Genomic DNA, 18,798 nt, shown 5'->3' with positions numbered 1-18,798 from the left:
GCCAGGCACAATAAGTCATAATATTCCCTGTCTTCAGTTTGCTCATTGTCTAAAAGGAGAGACTCTGATGGATAGCACTGTACAGTGAGGACCAAGTGTAACATATAATCAAAGTGCTACAAGAGAAGGAGAATAAGAGACTCCTATTCGTGACATTAGAGAAGATGGCAATGAAGATGAGCTTTGAAGCAAAGGTTGGGTATGTTGAAGGTAATAACGAGTAGGTGATTCCAGTAGAAGACATGCCATCTGGGAGTACCTGGTTAGAAACAGGATGAGAAAAGCAGGGCAAATCCAAATTATGGGAAGCCTTGAATGCCATGCTTAGGAGTTCAGGGCAGTATGTAGGCAATAAGAATTCAACAAAGGTTTTTGAAGCAGGGGGATGACATGACCACAACTCTGACTGATACTGTGGAAGACATATTGGAAGTGGGAGAAACTACAAGCAAGAGAAATATGAGGAGGCTACTGTGATGATCCAGCTAAGAGCTAAAGAGGTGCCAAATGATGACAGAGACCAATGACAGTGGATGGCTTAGCTTTGAGACACACTGCTGAAACAGACTCCAAAGAGCTTAGAGATGAACAAAATATCAAAATTACGTGGGCTGTGAGTGATCTCTCGGTAAACTACCAAAACCTTCTGGACCCTTGTTTCCTCAACAGTAGATTAAAGATAGTTTCCAGTTGTTTTAAGGGTTAAAAAACACGGTAGGAAATGATCTATTTTTGGGCATACAGCAGGCTCTCACTTCACGGGAGCTCAGAAGATGAAAATGATACTGAGGAGTATAAATTAGGATTTCTAGAACAATTCAGCACCCCTGCTACTGGGTCTCTGAACCTTCTGTGGATTCTATTTGCAGGTCTTTCACATATATGCTCTCTATAAACATCTAGTTATTGGCTCATTTTAAAGGCAACCAGTCATTACTGAGATGTGTGGTAGTTAAAGTGATCATTAGCAAAAAGGCCATGTTTCCTAAAGGGAAGCTGAACTGCTAAGTAATAATCAGAAACACCTTTAAGACCAGCTGTGGGTAATTAGCACGTTTACACCAGTGATTCCCTCCCATGGTTTGAAACAACCCAATTCAGCAGACAATTTTTGAGTGTCTATTAAGTACTCATGGTGTATTGTTTACTAGAGGAGATAGAAGGATCAGTGTACCAGGATCAGTGTTCCTACTTGCAAGGAACTTACATATTAGGAAGGGAAATATGACAAGTTTGCAAAAGACTAAGTATTTGTAGATAACAGGATCCCTACTAAATGCATAAAGGGATACAGATAAAATGTTAATGAGGTTTAAGAGCAGGAGAGAAAACATTCACTTAGAAGAATTAAAGAAAAGCTCCAAAAAGAGTTGATCTGTGAGATGGACCCTGAAAGATAGCTGGGCTTTTTTGCTGGATTGAGATGTTGGGGAAGGCAACTATGGATGATAGAAGAACACCAATCATGCACTCACACAAGCAGTCCCTCTTTCATTCAACAAACCTTTATTGAGTGTCTGCTGCATTTGAGGAAGACAGAGATTACTAAAATAAAGTTTGTGCCCCCAACATTTCAAAGTCTCTTTCAACTCAAACGTTCCTCTCCTTCATGGGAGAGTCTCCTCTCCCATGAAGATGAGATGAACAGGTGAATTATAATACAGTATGGTCATTATTTTATAAAGGTCCTGCTGATGGTAACTTTAATTAAATGCTATATATATTAGGGTCTTCTAGAGAAACAGAACCAATAACCAATAGAACGTGTATGTGTGTCTGTCTGTCTATCTAAGAGCTTGATTTTAAGTAATTGGCTCACATGACTATGGAAACCGGCAAGCCCAAAATCTGTAGGGTAGACCAGCAGGCTGAAGACCCAGGGAGAGTTACGCTACAATCAGAGTCTGAAGGCAGTCTGCTGGCAGAATTATTTCTTGTTCAGAGGAGGTCAGTTTTGTTTCTGTTAAAGCCTTCAACTGATTGCATGGGGCCCACCTACATTGTGGAAGATAATCTGCTTCATTCAAAGTCTACTGATATAAATGTTATCTCATCTAAAAAGTACCTTTATTGAAATATCTAAAATAATGTTTGACTAAATATTTGGATAACATGGGCTAGCCAACTTGATATATAATGTTAATCACCATACTGTGTGAGACAAATGGAACAAATTTGGTTCTAGCCTCTGTCAGTCAGATTAATCAGAGTGGCTGACAGAGTGGCACGCTCAAGTGTAAATGTGAGTTCAACCAAGAACATGTAAAGCCAAAGGGTGGATTACTGGGAAAGGCAGTTGGCCACAAGCCCCGACTACTACTGCATGTTCTTGGCGAGTGTGCTCTACAGCAAGGCGTATCTATCTTCTGACAAAAAGCAGCTTAGGTAGCTACTCACACAGGTGACTAAGTGGGTGAAAGTGACCATAGACAAATAGCCCCTTCCCTTAAAAATGGCAAAGAATCTGAATAGACATTTCTTCCAAGAAGATTCATAAATAGCCAATAGGCACATGAAAAGATGCTCAGCATCACTAGTTATTAAGGAAATGCAAATCAAAACCGTGAGACACCACTTCACATCCACTAAGATTTTTCTAAGTCACTGTTCTCTAATCAAAAGACAGACAATAGGAAGTGTTGGTGAGGATGTGGAGAGACTAGAGCCATCACACGTCGCTGGGGGGAATACAAAATGGTGAAGTCACTTTGGAAAACAGTTTGGCAACTCCTCGAAAAGTTAAATGCATGACTCAGGAATTCCATTCCAAGGTGTACACCCAAGGGGAATGCAAACATATGCCACATGTGCACTAATGTTTCCTAGTGGCATTTTTCATCACAGCCAAAAAGCAGGAACAGCTTTAATGTCTATCAACTGATAAACAGAGCAATACAAGGTGGTGTATCTACAGAGTGCAGTACTATTCAGCAACAGAAGGGAATGAAGTAGTGACACGCGCTAAAACAAGGATGAACCTTGACAACATGCTGTTAAGTGAAAAAAGCCAGTCACAAAAGGCCATATGTTGGATGATTCCATTTACGTGAAATATCTAGAATAGGCAAATCTACAAAGACAGAAAGTGTCTTAGTGGTAGCCAGGGGCTGGGGGGAAGGGAGAATGAGGAGTAACTACTAATAAGCATGGGGTCTCCTTTTCGGGTGATAGTCGAAAACAGATTGTGATAACAGCTGCACAGCTCCGTGAATATACTGAAAACAACTGGAGTGTACACTTCTTTTAAAAAAAGATTTTATTTATTTATTTGAGAGAGACAGTGAGCGAGAGAGAGAGAGAGAGGGCATGCACAAGCAGGGGGAGGGGGAGAGGGAGAAGCACACTCCCACTGAGCTGGGAGCCCGATGTGGGACTGCACACTTTTAAAGAGTATTTTATGGTAGGTGGGTTTTATCTCAATAAAGCTATTATTTTAAAAGACCCTAAATTAACGTAAATGCAAAGCCTTGCCTACTGTGGAGAGCTGCTCTCTCCCTCAGCGCCCCAAACCCTCACTTCCCTTCTATCCCAGCTTTAGCTGTTTTAAGAAGAAAACTGACTAGAGGTAGGACTGAGGTCTCCCTGTCTCCCTAGGGACCAAAAGCCATATGCATACGTTCAAGTATGTGAGAAACTTCAGGGAGGAAGGAACTCAAACTCTCATGACTCTGTTAGATACAAGTTCCCAAGTCACTCTCCTATCCATTTCTTTGGGGAGGAGGGCTCTTGAATTCAACTAATAAGGTTTGGGCAAGGTTCCCAGTAGGGAAAATAAATCTAAAGTGACCTTGTGGGTGAGGCCCGTGGGACCAGTTCAATGTCCTGTTGTTGTGGCTTCCAACATACATTCCCTACTGAATGTATATTGGCATTGATGTTTTACATGCTTGTGCTGTGAATGCTCATAATGTCCAGAGGGGATTGTCCTCATTGAGGAGAGTCACATGTAGTGAAGTAGTGGGACATGTAGTGGGAATATTTACACGGAATAGGCCATGTAAATCACTCCCCAGCCCACTTCCCAATTCCACCTTGAGTGGTCCCAGGAGGAGAAAGGGAAATCACAACCTTGATTAAGGTCTAAAAGCAGCATGGATAGTAACAGATGCAATATCTCAATACTATAGCCCTGTGTGTCCAAGGGAATGGGAACTGGAGACTTATGGTAGATTATCGCCAACTGAATTCAGTTGTTACTCCTACAGCCCCAACTGTTCCAGACATTGCAACCATAACTGAATCCACTGCACAGACGGATGGCACTTGGCATGCTGTCTTGGACACTGCCAACACCTTCTTTCCTATTCTGTTTGGCCCCAAGGCCAAGGGTCCAGATCAGTTTGTATTCATGGCAAAGCCTCCAATACATGTTTGCAAAAACTTCCCTGGAAGTAAGATTAATGAAGGGACATTCCTGATCTTTCGTCCTTCAGAGCCATCCTGGAACTTTCCTCAGGAAGGCAAATGCCCTGGTGTGGCTCTCCCAAACAATTTACTTGACTTTTGGATCTGCGTCTGCTATCCATCATCAGATGGCTAAACATTAGAGGATGATCCAGCTTCTGCAATGCTCATGGCTCTAGGGTTTTAAAGGTTTTAAAGTGGTCCCACTATTAAGGAGGTAGACGTATACATATACAATAACGGGGCAAAATGATAACTACCTTAAGAGAGGGAGACCCTCTATATTGCTCTTTTAATACAACCAATATAGGCAGTGAAACTAACCTACTGCTGCATGAAATTGAAAATCCGTTCCTTTTTTTTATTCATTCTTCAGTAAAAATGTAAATCTACAAGAGTCAGCCACTGTTAAATTCCAGGTTTTATCTCCTGGATCATTTTATTTTACCTTGAAGCCAGCTTTTCTGTTTCCTCATAGACATTCCTATCTGCTTTGGCTGCTAGCAGACACAGCCTGAATTCTTGACTTAACAAAGCTGTGAAGGAACCGTAAGAGAGAAATCGAAGTAGTAACGAAGAATCACAGAACTCAGAACCACTGGCCCTACTTTGCTGTGTTCCCTTGAGTAACTTGCTGGTCCTCTCTTGGCCTCAGTTTTCTTCTCTGCCAAACAGGATGGGTATATTTATCCTACCTGTCTTATTGGGAAGTTGGAAAGGCCAGATGACTTAATGGATGGATAAAAGCTACGGAAACTTATAGCAGGACATAAAGAATAAAGTCAAAGAAGCCAAAGAAGAAAACTATTGTTGGATAGTTTTATGGAGTATGAAATGATATTTGAAGGATTTTGAAGAGTCTAAAAACAGTCTATATGTGCCAACTAACATTATTGTAACTAAAATATTTCCCGTTACTTATAATTTGTAAGTAGTACCTACTTTTTGGGATGGCTGTTTCCCACATGTTCCCATCTTTCCCAAGATATTAGAATTTCATCCAATTCCAAGGAATAATTTTCATGTATTTAGACTAGATAACAATGACCACATTATCATGTACTTATTAAGTGTCAGGCACTGTCCTAAGTCCCTGAGGCACAGATTATTAGCATCCCCAACATACAGATGATGGAAGATGAGGAATCTGCCAAATGTGATGACAGTAGAGTTGGAATTCACATCCAGCTCTGTCTGACTCCAGAGCCCAGTCTCTTAAGCACCAAGCTCTACTGCCTCCCAGTGTGCACACAACACCTGACCAGTAAAAGCTCACCTTCTGTATTTTCATTATTGGGCAGCACTGCAGCCCCTAGAATCCCAGTCACTGAGCATCTTTAGAGTGCAGTAAGGATTACCTGTTAGCGGGCTATGGGAGATACAAAGATAGGAGAGGCGGCTTCTGTTTTCAAGGCGCTTACAGTCAGAGAGAGGAAGTTAGATGCACCCAAACAACTCTGATAACAAAAGAAAGCGTTAGCCGCTATAACAGGGCTACAAGAGCCTTAAGAAAAGAGGGATTCCTCCCTGAATGATTTAAAAGTGAAATAGTTCTATTTAATTTAATTTAACTTAATATTTTAAAAATATTTATTTATTTGAGAGCAAGAGAAAGAGAGAGAATTGTGAAGGTGGGGGGGCAGAGGGAGAGTCTTAAGCAGACTCCACGCTGAGCGGAGCCCAATGTGCTGGGCTCAATCCCACAACCCGAGATCGTGACCTGAGCCGAAACCAAGAGTCAGACACTTAACTGACTCTGCCACCCAGGCACCCCTTTACTTTTATTTTAAAGATTTTATTAATATAAGTTCAGCTGGGAGGTCTGTCTGAAGATACTGGTATGGAAGTCTTAAAGATGAATCAGAAAACATCGGAGCTAAAGGGGACCTCAGATGGTCTCATTCAACACCCACATTTGACCCAGAGCACCCAGTGCCTCAGGGTGAATGAGCTGTTGGCAGAACCTGATATCAGATCTAGAACTCCTATTCTTCCTTCTATCCTAAGGCACTCCTTCCTCACCTTCCTTCCTACGGTCTCAGCACCACAGGGCAAGGAGCTTTCTTAGGTGCATGTATTCTTTGGGTAATTAATATTACAAATGTCCACTCAGGACATGTTGCCCAGGCCTTCCCCAATTCTCCCTTCCAGCCCCTTCCCTCCAGCCAGTAGGAATGTCTCCTACTCAGAGGTCTGGCTCTGGAGATACTGAGTGAACAAGACAGATCATCACGTCATCATCTATTAGCTATCTCTCCAAGTCTCTATGTTTGTCACTCCAAACAGATTGTAAACTCAGCGAGAAAGAACCCTACTTTATTCTTTATGTCCTAAATAACTAAAATGGTGCTTTGCTTTTGTATATGTCACAACACCCTAGCATGAGGACATTAAAAAATTATCACTGACATTTTTAAACACACACAAAAATAGCATAGTATGACAAATTCCCAAATGTTCATTGCCAGCTTCCACAAGTGTCATCATTCCGCCATTCTTGTTTCAAAACCTGGAGAGGTGACTGAAGGTGCCCATGGAGATGGCCAGGTCAGTGGCAGGGAGACACAGTAGGCATTAGGCTCAGCTGAGGGTTCCAGACAGAGGGGCAGGCAGTGGGATATACCACCATTACTCTCACAAAGAGACAGGGAGCAAAATGGTTTGCCTAGTGTGGAGCAGGAATCAGGTAGGTGCAGGGAGAGCCCGAGATAACCTGAACCGGGCAGTTCACTGGCTGTCTGTGCCAGGCTGTGGGTGGGCCAGGCCTCAGGGTGGTCTTAGAGGCACTGCAGGACCTCTGACATGCAGCTGAGCCTCTCCCCACAGCAGCCTTTGCAGATGCTACTCCCTCGGAGAGAAGGCTACACTCTCCCACCAGCTCCTCCAACGACTGGCTGCCTCTTCCTTGAAGACTGCCCTGACCACACTTTCTAAAGCACTATCCTCTCCTCATTATTTTTCAATTTAGCAGACTGCTTGCTGCCCACACGCCATTCTGAATTTTGTAATTATTTGTTAGTTTACTTGTTTTAGTCTCCACTGCTAGACTGTAACCTCCAAGGAGGGAGGAGTCTTGTCTTTCTCCTTCACCTCTATTTTCCTCACAAACTAGAACAGTGTCTGGCAAATAATAGTCAATAAATATTTGTCAAATGAACTAATGATAGATCGTATTAAAATTTTGTTAATATCTTGATAGGCGAAGCAAAGGCTGAGTACAAAGGAATAGAGAAAAGGGGAAAGGTAATTTCTGATTTAATCAGGGTAAATGGGAAACTTCTAACCCAGTGGTGCTCAAATCTGGCTGCACATTAGAATCACCTGGGGTGATTTAAAAAACACCAACACTTGGTATCCTCTACAGACCAGATGACTCAGAATTCCCAGAGGTAGTACCTATGCATAGGCATTTTTTAAAAGGCCCCTGGGTGATTGTAATGTACATAGGCTTGAAAATCACTGTTCTAATGAAGAAAAGGCTATTAGGATTTTGACATTAAGATGAGAGCAGTGAGTTCTGGAGTACAAGACAGGTCTGCTCAAGTTCAGTTTAGAGTGAGTCAAAATGATGTGTTCTATTCAATCCTTTCAATGCTTAAAACCAAATCAGAGGGGTGCCTGCCTGGGTGGCTCAGTCAGTTGAGGGTCAGACTCTTGGTTTTGGCTCAGGTCACGATCTTGGGGTTGTGGGATTGAGCCCTGCTTAGGCTCTGCACACAGCGCGGAGTCTGCTTGAGATTCTCTCTTCTTCTGCCCCTCCTGCTGCTCATGTGCACCTTCTCTCTCTCTAAAATAAATAAAAAATCTTTAAAAAAAAGAAAACCCCACCAAATCAGAGATGAAATAAACAGAGATGGATATTAGTTGAAAGTAAGGTACCTAATGATGGATGGTTTTAAAAAATTTATAAATAGCGTAGTGTATTTAAGTAAGAATTAACAAAATTTATGTGTATGTGTTCTCTTTCTATTTTAAAAGACTTCTGTTTTTATTTACACAAGCAACAACAAAAACATAATTGAGTTTAAAAGAACATCAGGCATTGTCTTTGGCTCTCAGCTCACTTGTATCAGAGCCCTACCTGTTGGTTCCTAAATGCCATAATTAGAGCACATCGTGCCATCATGTTTGCAACAGAATGTTTAAGAGATAACTTTAAGTTTGTCATATTGTGGCACTTGCCAGAGATTTTTCCGACCCACCAAAGCACATTCTGTTTCTTCTCTCTTTTCTCTTCCTCTCTCCCTCCTTTCCTCTCTTCCTTGTCAGATTATTTTTAGATAATGTTCTTTCTAATGTTTTAGGCGAACTGGTGAGGTTAGGTGAGGTGCGGCTTTTCTCATTTCCAGAGCTTCCCTTGCTCCTCCATCAGGTGAGGGTTGCTTCGAGGATGGCACCCTGCTCCTGAGCTCAAAGGCTGTGAGGCTGTAATTGCTTCTTCTCCCTAATTTATTTGGGTTGCTGCACGCCTTGCCGTCGCTATAATCCCTCAGTACTGCAATCTGGGAACAATATAAATGGTTGATGGCAGAGAGAGATTTTCAATTGTTGCTTCTCAGTGATTTACATAATGTGCTGTCATTAGCACTTCCATGTGACATATCATGGTTTCCAGGGCTTATTGGACCATTTATAAACACCAAATGAAGGTGTTAGAGCTCGTACTGCAGTGTGGTTACTGCCTTAATTGCCTTCATTGGGAAAGGTTGGCAGCATCTTCTCGGGAGGAAAATAAATTGTAATTTTTAGTTTGTCTTTAACCATTTGCTGTCAATTCCTCTCAAGGGCAAGAATCACAGCTTTCCTTTTTTTTTTTTTTTTTGTTCTTCCAGTTTTCTAGTAACTTAATTTTTGCAGAAAATATCTACTCTTCATACTTCAGTTATCACTACTTGAGCTGATTTCCAGATTATCTGTACAAATATTCAAATGTATATTCTCTCATTATCATTACAGTTCACATTATTAATGATAGTTACTGAGACTTACTGCGTTTTACACTTACAAAGTGACTTTATAAATAATAACAGCAGCTAACTTTATTGAGTATTTACTATGTGGTAAAAGATACACAGGCATTGGCTTGTTCAATCCTTTCCAACAACGCTGTGAGCTAGACACTACTGTTGCCTCCATTTTACGAGGGGAAGTTGATGTTTATTGAGGTTTAGGAAGCCAGCAAACAGGAGAGCTGGATTTAAAACGCAGGTCAGTCTGATTCCAAGGCCAATAGTTTTAAGTGCTCCCTTCAAATACTCCCCGCTCGCAACCGCAGCAGAGTCAGCCCCCTTTCCCAAAGCAGGAAATGAAGACTCAGGCAACAGGCGCACTGCAGGGCTGCGCTCGGCGCCTGCGTCTTCCCACTTCCGCAGCAGAGCTCGTTTTCCTCCCCCCCGCCCCCCCCCCCCCGACCCCGCAGCCTCCATCGGGGTGAGCCCTTGTAAGTGCTGAGGTGTGTTGCTGATGTCGCATGCGCACCGCTCAGGTTGATACATAAGCAAAGGATAAGGACTGATAGTCAAAAATCAAAGGGGCTTCTATTTAAAGCATTAGAGGCAAAGAGCTGCCTGCCTGGTCTGATGGTGCAGACACAAGCTCCGAGCTGGGAGGCCAGGGTTAGAGGCACAGCAGAGGAAAGAAGCAAGTCATGTCCACTGGGCACGCAGCCCAGGAGCTACGGCCACTGACATGAGCCGGCCTGGGTCCTAGTGATTGATGGTGCAGCGTGGATGCCCTTCCCTCAGCAGCCACAGGTCCCACAAAGAAAGGCTGCTCATGGAGAAGTCTTTGTCAGGGTCTCTAATGAGAGGATTGGGTTTCACATCACAGCTACCCCTAAACAGGTACGCTCTGCTTCTTTCATCTTCCTGATGGCTCCCACGGGAACGAAATGGAAAAGAAAGGAAGCTACACCAAGAAACAGGTCACAGGCTGGTTTGGCTAGGTTTTGTACCTCCCCCGCCCCACCACCTCCAGACGGATAGCTTTGAAATTCTTTAATCTTCACACACCCTGTGTGGCCACTGGACAGCAATGGGAAAAGCTTTCCTAAGAAATTTTTCAGAATCCATCCACTGTGACTCTCTGGAAAATGAATGCCCCTGTCCCTTTGCACGTACTATTGCCTCTGTTCGGAAGACCCTCCCCAGACCCCAAACTCTTCTTCCTATGGCTAACTTGTCCTTCTCCTTCAAGACCCAGCTCAGGCGTTGTCGCCTCCAAAAAGCCTTGCTTGACGTCGCCCGCCTGCCCTCCACCCAGGCTAGCCCCTGTTCCTCCTCCATCCTGCTAAAGCACTTGTGCCACCGTCCCTGCTGATTCCTCTCCCGTCCACACTGCAAGCTCCTTCAGGGCAGGGACAGTGTGCCCAGGGCCCAGCCCGGTGTCTAGCATACAGCATAAGGGTAATAAGTGTTTATGAGTGAATGAATCATGAATGATAAGTGAAGTAGGCTGGGATAATATTTGCTTAAGTATCTAAAGCACTTGGTTTTTTCAAAACACTCTTTTTTTTTTTTAAATAGCCTTATTTTTTCAGATTCAAAAAGCAATAATGCTGACTGCAGTAATTTTAGATACAAAAAAAAAAAAACCCACAAAGAAGAAAATTAAAACTGTCTGTAATCCCACTACCCAAAGAAAACCACTTTTATCATTTAGATGTATGAAGAGATTCCAGTAATTTTCTCTGTGTATGAATGTATATGAAATTGGAATCCTATTGTCCTCCCTAATTTTCTCAAGGATTGTAACAATATCTTTTGGAGGCAGACAGAGAAGACATTTTTATTGAAATTTAAGTGATGAGAAAACTGGTACCGAAGATAAACATCTAATCAATGGCAGAGTCAGGAATAGCAGCCCTGAACCCTGTCATAGTTCCAGGCTCCTGCTGCCGCCCGTGAGGCCCCCTGTTGTCCTTACAAGAAGAAACTGTGCATCAACCGAGCATCAGTGGAACATGGGTTTGCAACTGGACGTTCTTCCTGAGGAAAGGGACAGACTTAAGCTGATCCAGCGTCTGCACTGCAGCTGTGCAGTGCACAGGAGCACTGTCTAACATTTCCAAGGGACACACGGATGGAGCACTTAGGGTCCCATCGCTGGGACAGGTAACCAGCAGAGAGGCGGGCACCACTAAGAGTCAGAGTTTCCTTCCAGTAGCCAAGTGACATGTGGACAGTGACGGCCTGGCTGAAAGCATGCTGCTGTGGGAACCACAGCCAGAGGTTTGATCCCACCATAAACTAGTGGGTAGCACTCCAGTCCATGACCACTGACTATATTCTACAACAATGTACACAGTAAGTGCTCAATAAATGTGCATTGGGCTGAACTGAATGTTTATTATTATTCAGCAGTGATAGTCGGCAAAAAAGAAGGTGAGAGCAAAAGTAAATATCGCCACCACGACACCCAGTCCAGTGTGAACTAGCTTTCTGTTCTATTCTACATAGAGGACTAAACTATAATCCCCCAAACACCAACACACGCCAGACTGTTAGCTCTGCAGATGAGGGAACCATATTTTATTTATCTGTGTGTCCCCAGAATACCTAGCACAGAGCCAGACACATTTGAAGTGTCAATGTTTTTTGAATTGAATTATATTTGCTTGGCTGGCGTGGGAGTTAAAAAGCTGTTGACTAGTAACTCACCATTCCTTTCCCTGGAAGCTCTGTAAATCAAGCTCTTAAAAAAAGCAGCAAGCTAAATTCCAAAACCCTCTCTTAGGAGAAATGCCCACGGCTGGTGGGGTCTGGACTATGTCCACCAAATGTGCAGCTCTCTTCTGCACAAACATCACTTGCTCCCGAGGGAGCCCCCGACTGGCTGACTGGCTGTGGAGACTCACACATTCCCTCTTTCCCAATGGCAGGAGGGTCAGGGGAAAGGGGTGGGAGTCGATGATGAAGCACTGCTGAACTAAATGTTCTCCTCTTCCCAGGAGAGGGAAAATCTCCAACAGTAGGAGTGTTGGCACTTTTCTAGAAGAACAATCCTAAAGAACATGGGATGTAGTTGGAAATGATCTTTTCTGAAGACCAGTTTCTTTTTTAAAGGGCCACCCTCATCTTCCCTCTTACCTTAGACTGGAAGGGGGCTGTTGGAATGACTTTGCCAGAGCTGCTAGAATCCCACAAGCTGGGATCAAAGTCGCCTGGGCAGGTGGAGGGGTCCTATGGGGTACGGGCTGAGGAGCCATTAGGCCACTATTTTTCTAAGTTTATCTAAGAGCGGTAACAAAACCAAAACCAAAACAGTGTTTGCTAATAAGATCCTTTCCTTAAATACTGAGCTGAGTTTGAAGAAACTGAAATAGAAATTACTGATTTTAAAGAGGGCACGTATTACATGGAGCACTGGGTGTTATATGCAAACAAAGCATCATGGAACACTACATCAAAAACTAATGATATAATGTATGGTGATTAACATAACATAATAATAAAAAAAAGAAAGAAAAAGAAAGAAAATAAAAAGAAAGTACTGATTTTTCTGGGAGACAATCAAAGCACAACTCACAGATCCCCTAAGCTCTTAACTCTCTTGAAGATTTCATCACCACGTAAAATCCACAAGTTTTTATTGGCAATGTTAGGTTACCAACTGCTCCACCCTCTGAGGTGGTGCCCAGTATGACTCCCAGGTCCGCCTCCATTACCCACTCCAAGGACCTGCTGGCAAAGTCTGTTCGCCCGGTGCCCTGGTCCAGCCTCATAAATTCTTTCCAGGGGAGACTTAGGACACACTCTCCCAGCTGGCAAGTGCTCTACTTAGAAGGTGCAGAATTTATTAGTGCAAAGAAAGATAAAAAGAAAGCCTGCTACCTTACGTGCTTTTACGTTCCGGTTTTTTATTAGAGTTTGGTGTTTCCAGAAATATATCTGCCCAGCTCATTGGAGCCTTTGTGCTGAATCACTGGGACTTGTTTTAGCTTCCCATGGACCTGAGTGAGCTCTGCGGCCACCACCTATCAACCAAGGTCTCTTGTGCCATGCTTTGAAAGGAAGTTATTCGCAGCAGCTCTCATTTGAGGAGAACAAAGCCATGAGGACTTGCATCTTTAACATACACATGCCAGCAAAGGCACACAGAGAGTTGATATGGAACCCAGGTCTGTCCAAACCTGGAAATCCAGCCTGTCTAGTCACCAAAGACCATCTTTTTCTAGCCTAGGGTTTTCTTCTCTCCTGTTCCTTAAGATGCCCGTTTCCATCTCCAGGCCCAACTGAGGCAAATGTTGGCCTCAGACCACAGGACAGACACCAAAGAGTACCACAAAGAAGAGAAAAGAAAATCAGATTTAGAACTGCAAAACTCTGAGAGTCCCGGTTCCCAGTACCTGTCGGACCTTGGATAAGCCACTTAATATCTTCATAGAACCCTGGTTTCTCTTCAGCGAAGTAAGTATAAATAGTCCTACTTCTCTCACCAGGCTCTCCTCCGAGAAATTACAACAAAGTGCAATCATCTTGTTTATATGTTTTATTTATTTTCCATTTCTCACTATGCTTTATTAGCTTATAAGCTCCAAGAATTCAGGGACCTTGTCTTTTTGGTTCATTAAAGAGGCTCGCTGCCAGAAATAACGATCAGCATGTAGTACATGATCAAGAGGAGTGAATGAGATTTGAGTGAGGGAGGGAGTAAGGCAAGAAGGAAGGACAGAGAAAAGGGAGAACAGAATGGATGGAGCATTACTGAGGTACCATATATGAAAGTGGTCTGTAAATTATTAAGTATTACCCATATTATTAAAACAATAACTAATAGTTGATGCATTAATTACACCAGGGTGATATTTTAAAAATAAAAGCTAGATCATATTATTTCCCTGCTTAAAACCCTCCCCTGGCTTTTCATACTACCTACAATAAAATCAAACTCCTGTTAGCTTACAAAGCCTTATGGGATCTGACCCCTGGGTGGCCTCATATCCAACCAGTCTCCCCTTCTCTGCCAGGTTCCCATCACTCTGGTGTCCTGTGTTTCCTCAAACATGCAAAGTCCATTTCCACTTTGGAACCTATGTGCTAGCCCCTTCCCCTGCCTGAAAAATCCAGATGGCTGGCTCCTTCTTGTCATTGGGCTCTTGGCTTAAACGTCACCTTCTCAGAGAAGCCTTCCTATACACTCACTCCAAAGGGGCCCTCACTGACTCCTTGGTATAGTACTCTACTATTTGTTTATTCATTTATTTATTACCTGTCTCCTCCCCAGTGCCTGATGGTTAATAAATATTTATTTTTGTGTGACATTGTATTTGTTTAATGATGACATTTCATGGAGACTTTTCTAATTATTATTTTATCTCCACAGGTTTATAAGCTCAGACAAACAAACAAAAAAACACATATGGTTCCAACCTGAAAATTTCCTTTCCACTGTACATTAGCCCCCCCTGGTCTCCCCCCACACACACTTTGAGAGAGGTAGCCTGGCCCTGTGAATAAAAGCACCTGTGCCAGTCAGTTCTAATATTTGTGACTTAACTGGAGACAAGTACAATCAGTGATACAATAATTACTTTGTCCTCTAATCTATAAGGATTCTTTTGAAACATGGAAATAGTACCATTGGGTGCCAAGCTGTTCTCTGTTCTGGGCTTGGAAGCCAGCCTCCTGGCTCAGGGTAGGGGTGAAAATGAGGGGAATGCAGGGCAGAAATAGGCAGAGGGAAGCAAATGGCAGGGACACTCACTGGTTCCAGTTGGGTTTGCTTACTGTGGATCCAAGGGCAGGAGTAATTTTGTAGGAAGTGTATTGGACTAGGGCACACGGAAGGGTTCTAGAGCTGGTTCTATATCTTCCTCTTCCCTCTACTCAGACTATCAGTTCCTCTGTTACGGGAGGTGCAACTGGATCTCCTCAAAGGGGAATCCCAGCTCTGACAGTCTATGACCTTTCTCTGTGACCATGATGTCTGTGAAAAAGACGACCCATGTAATATTTATGATGAATGCAGCTTCTCTGGACGAAGTGGGGTCTCTCTGATAGGTCAATACTGTCACCCAACAAACCAAGATCACTGCTCTTGACCGTCTTCTTTAGCCTCCCCTTCCCTTCTCTTTCCTAGGGAAGTTGGCGTCCTGGGCAAATCCCCTCATTGTCACATAGGGGTCAACACCTAACTGCAAGTGCACTTCAGCTACTCCCTAAGAGATGGGTTCCTACTGCATCTGATCTTGGCCAACACGCTCCCATCTGCTTTCAACATGTTGCATCTGACGTTAAATAATGTCTCCTATTAGCATTAAAAGAAAACAATCTGGAAAAACTCACTCTCAAGCAGAGTTCAAACAGGCCACAAGTTGATGTGGAATCTCAGCTGCACAAGGTTTGTTAAAATAATAGTAGTAAATAAATACATAAATGTATATATGTATATATGCGTGTGTGCACATGGATGTGTATGTGTGTGTGTAGTGAAGCCAAAAGTCTGTGAAATGGGTCAAGAGAACAAAGACATGAATACTTCTGTCCAATTTATAAAATTACCTGGTTACAGAGGGAGGAGAAAAATTCTCTCAGTGTGGAACAAGGCATGGTCAAATACCTGAGTGACATGGAAGGGGACTTGGGAATCTTTATCTCACACTTACTGGCAATGGGTTGAAATTCTGGTCCACGAGGTGATTGTATCCATGGTCAAAAAATGAGTGTCGTATCACAACATCAATGCCCTGATTGGCCAGCATTCCTAAAGTGTTCAACCATCTAAAAAAGCAGGAAAAATGCTACATCAATACCTCTTAAAAATTGCATATAATAAGCTCTATAGGGATTGGCTAACACACACACATATGCACCAATACCCACCATGAAATTTACCTAGTTCTTTAAAGGAGAAGATAGTATTTTAAGCATTGAGTACACAGCTGGAAGACATTTTAGGGATTATCAAATCCAACCTCTTCATTTTATAGGAAAAGAAACAGAGGTCCAAGGGAGTAAAATGAATTGCCCTTGGCCATAAAATATCTTGTTGCTAATGACTTATCTTATCCCTGTAATACTAACAAATAAAATGAATACCCTAGCCAATGTAAGCCTAATTATCACCCTCCCCGCCCCTGGCCACAGGACACACAATCACAGGAGCATCGACACTATATTCTCTGTCACTCAAACTCCCCTGCTTGCACCCTGTCCTGTACATGTAGCTTTCATGTGACTCTAACTCACATACTCCTATGACTTAGGCAAGAATGGTCCAGCCGTTTGCATCTCTCATATATCACTGTCAGCAGTCAATGCAATAATTTTACTTGGTACTATAATTAACCATGCAGAGCTTCAACTATGCTACCATCACACACATCATAATGGAGGACCTGCATTGCTCACACGTTATCACATACTTCCCTATGCCAAATACCCACTTTCCGGGGCATGCTATCCTTCAAAAATACTGCCCTCTTGGTTCTTCCAACACCCACCGCTAACTCTGCCCTTACTATTTATGCATTCAATTTGTCCACTCATTTACTCATTCATTTAATTTTCTCTTTGTATTCCTACTTCTGAAACTTTGGGAAATTTCTAATTGTAATAATATATATATAATAAGTGTGACTGAGATCTTCAGTCTTATGGTCTAAAAGATCAGGTGTTTCCCAACCCTTCCTGAGGACACATGTGAGCCTTCATCTGTACCCCTTCTCCCCTCATCTCTCACCCTAAACTCCATTCCCTGGTTCTAAGCCCCCTATAACTACTCTAGGCTGCCCAGACTCACCGTGCTTTCACATACTCACCTGAGTCTTCATACATGTTTTAACTTTTGCTTAGAATTCCCTTTCTCTCCTCCTCTAACCCATCTCACCTCATCTGGCAAATTTCTTCCCATCTGTTCATCTCTAAGTCAAGTGTCATCTTCCAAACTCTGCTGTCCCAGCCAACAGTGGTACCTTCTTCCTCTGTACCTTCACAGAACTCTTATTTATACCCTCTGCCCACCCATGATAATTACTTCCTTACTTCTCTGCTGTCCCCCAGTTGGTTAGGAGCTCACTGAAAACAGACAGGTTTTAGCTTTGTACCCAAAATATCCATCTCAGCTCCTAGCACACTGTAGGTGCTTCATACTCTTTGTTAAGTTGAAATTGATCTGGATAAAATTGGATTTAAGGAACTATGAGAATCACCATTCAGCACACTAGGGACAAATTATGCATAACTATGATTTCCCAAATTCGAAACCATATGGAACTCCAAATCAGTGACTTATAGAATTAAACTTTTTCTTTATGGGAATAAAAAGCATTGTTAATTTTTATATTATAAATGGATATTATTAACATTTTAAAATCTTTTTCACATTGACCATTGTATTTTGTTCTCATAAAAACTAACAAATATTTACTGATAATTAGAATTATAAAAACAAAATAAAACAAAGCAAAATGCAAAAACAAAAATTTTAAATCAAAAAGAAAATCTGACAATAACACAACTGAACTTTTGTTGTTGCTGTTGTTGTTCAGACTGAGACATAAAATTACTTTGGAATTTACCAACCCTGTGAAATCAGGATGCCAGATTTAGTTATGCTAAATATATAACTAATTAATTCTATAACTAACAAGTTAATATATACTAATACTGAGACACAGTATTAAATATCCTGGGGTAGAACTATAACATGAATTCTGGGTCGATGCTCTAAGTCAGTGCTCTCTCCACCAATGCAACAAGAACGACAGAGTCCATATCTAACAAATATTTACCTATAAAAACAAGTATGTCTTATTCAGCCTTCTATACCTATGCTTGCTGAACAAAGAAACAAAATGATGAGTAAATGCATTATCACGTCTAGCAGCAGCTGGATATCCATACAGGACTGTATTTTGGTATTTAAAATATCCCATTTGCTCATTCATTCATTACTCATTCAACATGAATTAATCAGCTGTAAATGCAAGGCCTTGTTCTCAGCACTGAGGATAGACACAAAAATGCTTGTGTCACTATGTGAGTCATTTGTAAAGCACTGGGTATGCAAATACCTGTATACACATTTATAGGAATGGTATCAACTTCCTACTTGTGACCTCGATAGACCTTATAACAGTGATGTACAAAGAATATATACTCAACAAACTAATGTTAACTGGTAAACCTGGGGGGTGTTTTTGCTAGTATGGGGAGTTTTCGAAGGAATATGAGAGGGAAGAATATGCATCCACCTTTCCAAACCCACATCCTATATGCACATCCAGGGTCTGGAGCATTCAAAATGACTATGACCAGAACCCCTGCTTCCCTGTGCTTTCCAGAGTGGGATGGTTAGAGGAAGTTATCATCCTCTTCCTCTTGTAAATAATAAGCCCTCGGAGAGGGGAGATAAATGGTGTTCCAAGTCTCCCTTTCAGTGAAAAGTGGCAAG

General features: G+C 42.3%; 1 protein-coding gene across 4 annotated transcripts in view; it reads right to left on the bottom strand.

The window, feature by feature from the left end:
* HPSE2 (heparanase 2 (inactive)) overlaps positions 1 to 18,798 on the bottom strand; it is a 667,506-nt gene that overhangs the window by 118,260 nt on the left and 530,448 nt on the right. For all 4 annotated transcript variants that reach the window (XM_088019878.1, XM_028098764.1, XM_028098765.1 and 1 more), the window contains one exon: positions 16,010 to 16,124. In XM_088019878.1, coding sequence (XP_087876004.1) covers positions 16,010 to 16,124 — 115 coding nt within the window. The remainder of the gene's footprint in view (positions 1 to 16,009; positions 16,125 to 18,798) is intronic.

Source organism: Eumetopias jubatus, unplaced genomic scaffold (assembly GCF_037043125.1).
Source record: "Eumetopias jubatus isolate StellerSeaLion01/CBP00866 unplaced genomic scaffold, mEumJub1_p1.0 scaffold_17, whole genome shotgun sequence".
NCBI classification, from domain to species: Eukaryota; Metazoa; Chordata; class Mammalia; order Carnivora; family Otariidae; genus Eumetopias; species Eumetopias jubatus.
This window is presented reverse-complemented; position numbering and strand designations above follow the sequence as displayed.